Here is a 6,746-nt window from a genome sequence, read left to right as displayed (position 1 = left end):
TCATCGCCACTGATAGAGTCGCCATCCGCCGAGGCTGTGTGACGAGGATCTATGAGGAACTCCCATCTCTCTTCCATAGTCCAACAGCATTTGGGGTACTTGAGTGGTCTTGCCCGATCCAGTAGAGGCCTGTATGCCCACTACATCGCTCCGCCTCAATAGCTCTCTCAGTGGATCGAATATTTGCTCTATCACCAGATCCTTCGGGGACTCCTCCGAAAACACTGCCTTGGACAAACCATGTCTCTCAGATCTGTCGAGGTCATCCCCCATCCTAGGATTCCGAAACATAGACCGCCATGGATCATATGCCGCCGACGGAGGTGGTGGTGGTGCTGGTGGACGCTGAGGTCTATCCCTCACTTTACTCACCTTCCTCACTAGAGGACCTCCGAGGACCTCAGGGCCCTCAACTTCTGCGTAGTTAGGTATGATGAACGGGGAATCAAAGTAAATGCGCTAGTGCACTAATAACAATCTGCAATGGGAAGCGTCAAAATAACAACCCGTAGGATTACCCAACGCGACAACAGCCTTCATGAAGCAATGGAATTCGACACGCGTAGCCTACATCTCTTCTACGAATTCCATGAATGTACATGCTAACAATACTATGCCATGTTACACTACTATCTAGGCTCAACATTCGTCCTTCCTGCATCGGCAAACCTGACTGGGTTCCCCTCGCGCCCTGCCTTACTCCTAAGAGATGTGCAATTACGAGTGGTTCTTGACGTTAGACTCTGTGAGAGAGTAACCGCACAACTTAATTCGATACCTTAGGACTCCACAGGCATCGTTCCCCTATATTATCGGTCATTTCCTCCCTCCATACTTCTCTATTGTGCAAGTTCCTTAATACCGTACCCCAGTTGGTCGTAGCAGCAGCAAACACATTGATACCGATTCCGAAGGGCAAGTTCTGGAACTAGGAGATAGGCTGCAATCAGCCTCATTAGCAGGGACCAGGTCAGCAGGTTCAGGCTGAGGTCGAAGCCCAACAAAGGAGGGCATCGACTATGCCAATAGACTCGATAGTATGATACATGGAACAGCAAAGTAAATGCTCCCATGAAGAGCACAAGATACGCCAAAGTACCATAGCAATTGTAGTGGGCATGGGGGAGGTGAAAGCCCCATCCATGTCGATTACCCTGCCTGCTAAGAACGTACAAGACGGTTTGAACCACCAGAGTGGACCCGAAGATCCCATTAGGTAGTAATAGAAAACCAACGACCCTGCGACCGACCAACTTTCCTTGCGCGAATCGGGGCGAGCGCCAAGTACAAGAAATAAAGCGCACGCCCCGGAATGAGGAGTCGAGTTGTTTGTCTGTCAGGGATGGAATTTATGGCGGCACGCAACACGACTTAGCGGAGTAATACTAGTGTTATTCTGTACGGTAGTTGTATAGTAGTAGTGGAAGTTATGTCTACTGCCACCACCAACTCTATTCCTGATGACCTCTTTAAGAAGGCCAAGACCGGCAAGGGACGGAGGGTATTAGCCGAGAGGGCATCCAAACTTCAAGTACGTAGGGACCGCCTCTACCCCTGTCTCGTTACCACTGGCATATGTAGGAGAACGATAAGACTGTTATGCTACTCCGAGGGCCTCAGGCTGGACAGGACGTCAATGCTCTATTGAAGGATCTGTGAGTTGTTGTAATTATGGTAGGGGGAGTAGTGGTGACAGATACGATATGCTTAAACCTAATGCAGTCAATTTGAGGAGGAACGAGAGTATCCAGCCGTTCGAGGATCCTGGTAGTATCTTAGGTTGCACCTTTAAAGATTCAAATGAGGCCCAATTTCTGCCAATAATTGCACTCTACAGGCACCTTAGAATTTCTCGCGAAGAAGAACGATGCCAGCCTATTCATATTCGGATCGAAGTAGGATCTGGTCACTGGAGTGATTCTAGCAGTACTTCCTCATAGGACTAAGAAGCGGCCCTTCCGTTTGGCTGTCGGCCGAACTTTCGATCACCAACTGCTCGACATGGAGGAGATGCATGTGTCCAACTACGTAACCCGATCACCCACACTTCGTATACTTCACCCATTTAATAGGTTCCGGCTAGCCAGTTTAGAGCAGAGGCTCCTCGCCTGGGCAGCAAGCCTCTAGTCATCTTCCAGGGTGATGGTTTCGGTAGTGTACCTGACCTGCAGCACGCCAGGTCTCTGCTGTTGGACGTATTCAGAGGATCACAGGTGGACAATTGTTGCCAGGCTTACAGAACCCCGTGGAAGTGTTATTCTCATAGGCTAAGGCAGTGGCTCTGGATGGTCTTGATCACGTCGTGGTCTTTACTGCAGTTGAGGACCCTGACGAGGCCGGCTCTCATCTCATATGCTTCAGGTAGGCTTGTTACTCTATGCCCTGAGTATCACCGATTAGCACCTCTGTACGTCACTAGGCACTACCGTATGATATTCAAGCGTACTGGCACTAAGCTGCCACACGTGGAGCTCGCCGAGCTTGGGCCCAGGTTCGACCTTAAAACGGACAGGGATAAAGCTGCTGACCATGAGAAGTGGAAGTAGGGCCGTGACTTGACGGCTTTAGGAACCTCTGATGTGGCTAGGTATGCTACTAGACTTCCGACACAGACGTCTACTACTGAGTATAACAAGGATAAGGAACGCCCTAACAAGTCTAAGAACATCACTACTGATATCATGGGACAACGTAATGAGGACAGTGGGGGGAGGTGTCTATGGGAGTGTTATGCTCAGGTCGTGGCCGTATTCATCTCGAGAGCCAGAACTTCGATAAGCTGTACACTCCTCATCACAAGACTTTCCTCAAAAGGAAAGAGAAGTTTGCCGAGACAACTGCTACTGAGGAGGGAGGAGGTCATATGGGCTTGGGGTTTCAAAGAAATCAAACTCACATTGGCCGGACGCTCATGGGTGGTTGATGATTGCATTACTCACATTTCAGATAGTCCCTCACCGAAGAAGGCCAAGTCCACTTAAGTGCTACTAAGCCCTCTTTACGTACTACTACCAAGTAACGTTTCTCTCTCCTTGGATACCCATGTTGTGTGAAGTAGCGCTACAGCAATATCCACACCTGCTTGAACCACTACTCATTGAACCACTTCCATCACCACATTTCAGCCCTCTATCTAGGACTACTCTTGACCGTTATGTCCGTCCCTACAGCTCATACAGTGCCACCGAGCTCGAGAGTGATCAAGATTTATTACAGAGGAGACAAGGAGATCCCTCAAGGGGAATCGTAGGTCTGGGGAAGGTTGATCGTGGGTCGATGACTTTGGTGTCTGTGATTGACATGCTCCTATGCTCTCAGTTTCACCTTGAAGTACACCGAATGGTGTCTGGACGAGGCCTCAGGTGTCTGTGTATGGTAGGGCTGGATCCTTATCAGCTACTCGCTCTCGGTATCACCCTGTTGCAGTTTCCTGTCTAACCCTAAGAAGTTGAACCCATTCACATTCAATATGCTCTGGGAAGTCCTTTTCTGTATTGAACACGCTGAGCGAGACCCCAGAGTGAAGGTCCTCATCTGGGCGGGTCGCGGTATGGCCCTTCGTACTCCCTTCCTCAACATGATGACCATCAGGTCGTTGCTTCTCTGGTGGGGCTGACTTCACGTCTCTCTTCGCTATCGATGTCCATCCCGAGATCATCGCTGGCTACACTCGGGTCGGCAAAGGTATGGCCCGAGAGATGGACGTGGCCTTGCAGGTGCCCGTTGTCTATTGATACCACTCCTCCTCCACTACTACATCCTTCCATCAGGGGATAACACAACGCATGTTAGCCTTCAAGAAACTATCTATCTCGGCAGTCCATGGGCCGTGTATTGGTGGAGGGGCCAACTTCTCACTATTGCTGCACGACTTCGTATTCGTGGCGAAGAGCGCTAAGTTCCGGTAATATATAGCGACGCTACCACACCGCGAGGAATCGAGGCAGATACCCCTTTGCCGAGCTGGGCATCCCAGCAGAAGTAGGCTCGTCCTTCCTATTGCCCTACACTGTGGGTCTACAGCGAGCTAAGGAGCTCCTCATGCTAGGGGAGTTCTTTGGTGCAGACAAGGCACTTCAGTTGGGTACGGTAGCACCCTGTGTATGCTCAAGGACTCTCGTCACTTGGGAATGCCTTCAGGACTGGCACATGAAGTCGTGGAGAAAGATGAGGATCTGCTACCGACTGCCATTGCTTTCGCTGCTACTAAGTTGGCCCATAGAAAGTGATTCAACGGCGCGGGTTTTTATTTTCTGTTGAATAATTTGCAGGTATATGGACTCTTATGCTTACACCAAGGCTCTGGTGAACGGCAATCTACTCGCTATTATGAAGGCTCACAGATCCCTTGATAAGGAGGTGAGCTTTCTTCACGTTGGGCGCGGTAATGGTATCAAGTTGATGAAATGTCCTAGACGGGGTTCTTGTTACACGTAGGAGAGTCCGCCTGTCACTACCTATTTGGGCTGGTAACTGTTCCGAAAGTAATTGTGTCTGGAGTTCATTCGGAATATGTGCGTTCACAACATGTTTCGGTCATTCAAACGTTGAAAGTGAATTTTCAACCCAAAATGTTATTCCTTTCTGTCAGAACGAAGCCTTTGATGTCGCACTGAAGTCGGAAGGGTTCATGGCTGCAATGGCGGCCTTCAAAGCTAAATTTGGGGGGAAGAAAAAGATGCAGTCTAAGCTGTGAATGATTTTTATTTCGGAACCTAACATGTGCTAGTTTTGATGGTATCGTTCGAGTCAGTCAGTGTCGTGTTTCCTAGTGGGAAATGGAGGTCTGTTCGTTAGCTGTAGCTTTACGTTGGGTATCGTTATGGGACGGCTGTCCAAGGACAAACGGGATATCTACTATAGACTTGCCAAGGAGGAGGGCTATCGCGCGAGGAGTGCATATAAGCTCCTGCAGGTTGATGAACAATTTCATGTAGTGGTTTAATATCATCGTAGAGGTTGTTGTTAAGGGTCGTGTCTCAGATCTTGACTGACGACCTCGAGCGAGTTGTAGATTTATGTGCTGCTCCTGGCAGTTGGAGTCAGGTGAGTGGTCGGGAGGTAGGGGGATATTAGAAGTCTTCCTGAGGTCCTCAGCAAGAAGCTCTGCGAGAACCTGAGAGGGTCTGATGATAGGAAAAAGCCGCTGATAGTGTCGGTCGATCTGCAAGAGATGGCTCCTATTCCTGATGTTACTTGCATACAGGGTGACATCACCTCGGAGAAGACCGTCAAAGAGGTAGTCCTTCCTGGACTGATGGGGAGGACCCCTCCGGCACCCTGTGCTCAGGTCCTGGATTGTTTCGGTGGCCAGCTGTCAGATTTGGTAGTATGTGATGGAGCCCCCGATGTCACAGGCATGCACGACATGGACGAGTAAGACCTTGGGGTAGTCACCGACTAGAGCGGCGTCATGTAGGTACGTCCAGTTCCAACTGCTATTGGCCGCCTTGAATATCACTACACTACTCCTGAAGCCGGGCGGAAGCTTCGTAGCGAAAGTATTCCGCGGGGAGAACGTAGATCTACTTTACGCCAAAATGTGAGGAGGAGAGGAGTCGTTTCTCATCCGGGTTTATTCCTAATCCTTTAGGTATGTCTTCTTTGAGTGTGTTTGGGTAGCGAAGCCTCGGAGCAGCCGCAACAGCAGTGTCGAATCCTTCATAGTCTGTGAGTTCCCTCAACCTTCTTTTCTATCCCGAAAGAGATGCCGTTTCTGATAGGCAAGAATTTCCGGCTACCCAAGGGCTATACCCCACGCCTCTATAGTGCACACGAATTCAAAACAGTGATTGAGGCCTGTGGTGAGATTCCGAATTGCGGCAGTAGTGGTATGTGTAAGCGGTCATGGTCAGGAGCAACACAGGACGAGAAGCGACTGGTCCCGTTCGTGGCATGTGGTGACCTCAGTGGCTACGACGCAGATATGAACTATAGCGCTCCTACAGGTAGGGCAGGAGGAGCTCCCAATGCCGTGATGGCATTTTCAGATTCGAGTGAGCCCCTGGCACCAGTGCAACCTCCCATCAACCCAGCCTATGCTGACGCTATTAAAGAGAAGAAAGAGTCTCAGAATAAGAAGAGAGCGAAATTGACGTGAACTACAACTGTCCATTATCTACCAAGTTAACGCTGCTATGTTGAGTTCTTGTCGGTAACTGTAGGAGAGTGCACTCCTGTGGCAATAGAAATCAGAATGGTGTCGAGCCAGTCGGCGACTTCGGTCATGACAGGTCCGAGGAGTTCGACGAATGACGAGGTGGATACCCTCGAGGCTGTATCGATTCCCACATCATTCAGCGAGGAGGTCCCCAAGACTAATAATGCTCTTGAGGAGGCATTCGACCTCCTCAGGGAGCAGCTCTGTAATGGACACTCATCCACCCTCGGGAAGCAACACTTATTAGATATACGAGAGCGCGAAGTACTCCAGCTGAAGAGAAAAGTCCTGGCGTTAGAAACAGCACAAGTTGGGAAGTCTTCATCAACATCTGCCTTATCCGTTACCACTCCGGGCGAGAACGAGGCCTCTGGTGAGGCACTTGGTCAACAGCAAGAGAAGAGAGGAGTAGCCGGGAACAGTATAGTTCCAACGGCAACAAGGGGGCTCAAAATGCACTTCAATATCACATCTGGAAGAAATCGTCCCAACCGAGGCATCCCTGCTACACGACGGAGCCGCGAATCACCAAGGGTCGTTGTCGGATCTCAACATAGACCGGGGGAAGCTCTCAGGTAGACATCAT

General features: G+C 50.0%; 5 protein-coding genes across 5 annotated transcripts in view; 3 read left to right on the top strand and 2 right to left on the bottom strand.

Annotated features, from left to right (window-relative positions):
* Nucleotides 1-273, bottom strand: part of Pmar_PMAR013475 (ATP-dependent RNA helicase, putative) — a gene marked incomplete at both ends in the record, with an annotated part of 2,357 nt that extends 2,084 nt beyond the window's left edge. The window contains 2 exons of the mRNA XM_002777389.1: nt 1-49; nt 100-273. The exon at nt 1-49 is cut by the window's left edge and continues 4 nt beyond it. Of these exons, the coding sequence (XP_002777435.1) occupies nt 1-49; nt 100-273 (223 nt within the window). The remainder of the gene's footprint in view (nt 50-99) is intronic.
* A 1,133-nt stretch (nt 274-1,406) lies between these two features.
* Nucleotides 1,407-2,981, top strand: Pmar_PMAR013474 (brix domain containing protein, putative; the record flags this gene model as incomplete). Its single annotated transcript, XM_002777388.1, has 11 exons — nt 1,407-1,531; nt 1,582-1,655; nt 1,697-1,767; nt 1,838-1,895; nt 1,941-2,028; nt 2,073-2,213; nt 2,267-2,361; nt 2,420-2,542; nt 2,588-2,691; nt 2,739-2,858; nt 2,947-2,981. The coding sequence occupies exons 1-11, from the start codon at nt 1,430-1,432 to the stop codon at nt 2,979-2,981; spliced, it is 1,011 nt and encodes a 336-aa protein (XP_002777434.1). The 5' UTR covers nt 1,407-1,429.
* Nucleotides 2,982-3,154: 173 nt separating this feature from the next.
* Pmar_PMAR013473 (3-hydroxybutyryl-CoA dehydratase, putative) lies at nt 3,155-4,696 on the top strand (the record flags this gene model as incomplete). The annotated part of the gene is made up of 9 exons (XM_002777387.1): nt 3,155-3,246; nt 3,319-3,375; nt 3,427-3,548; nt 3,592-3,716; nt 3,771-3,904; nt 3,948-4,084; nt 4,141-4,225; nt 4,272-4,359; nt 4,592-4,696. 9 exons carry the CDS (start codon nt 3,155-3,157, stop codon nt 4,694-4,696), a joined length of 945 nt encoding a protein of 314 aa, XP_002777433.1.
* A 126-nt stretch (nt 4,697-4,822) lies between these two features.
* Pmar_PMAR013472 (cell division protein, putative) lies at nt 4,823-6,100 on the top strand (the record flags this gene model as incomplete). Its single annotated transcript, XM_002777386.1, has 9 exons — nt 4,823-4,933; nt 4,984-5,046; nt 5,090-5,239; nt 5,291-5,376; nt 5,420-5,542; nt 5,594-5,670; nt 5,724-5,804; nt 5,856-5,948; nt 5,991-6,100. 9 exons carry the CDS (start codon nt 4,823-4,825, stop codon nt 6,098-6,100), a joined length of 894 nt encoding a protein of 297 aa, XP_002777432.1.
* A 192-nt stretch (nt 6,101-6,292) lies between these two features.
* The window catches only part of Pmar_PMAR013471 (hypothetical protein), a gene marked incomplete at both ends in the record, with an annotated part of 2,432 nt that continues 1,978 nt past the window's right edge, over nt 6,293-6,746 (bottom strand). Inside the window, one exon of the mRNA XM_002777385.1 lies at nt 6,293-6,363. Coding sequence (XP_002777431.1) covers nt 6,293-6,363 — 71 coding nt within the window. The remainder of the gene's footprint in view (nt 6,364-6,746) is intronic.

The sequence above is a fragment of the Perkinsus marinus genome, assembly GCF_000006405.1.
Source record: "Perkinsus marinus ATCC 50983 genomic scaffold scf_1104296951948, whole genome shotgun sequence".
Lineage (NCBI taxonomy): Eukaryota > Perkinsozoa > Perkinsida > Perkinsidae > Perkinsus > Perkinsus marinus.
The sequence above is the reverse complement of the archived record's forward strand: the minus strand, read 5'-3'. Positions and strand labels throughout refer to the sequence as shown.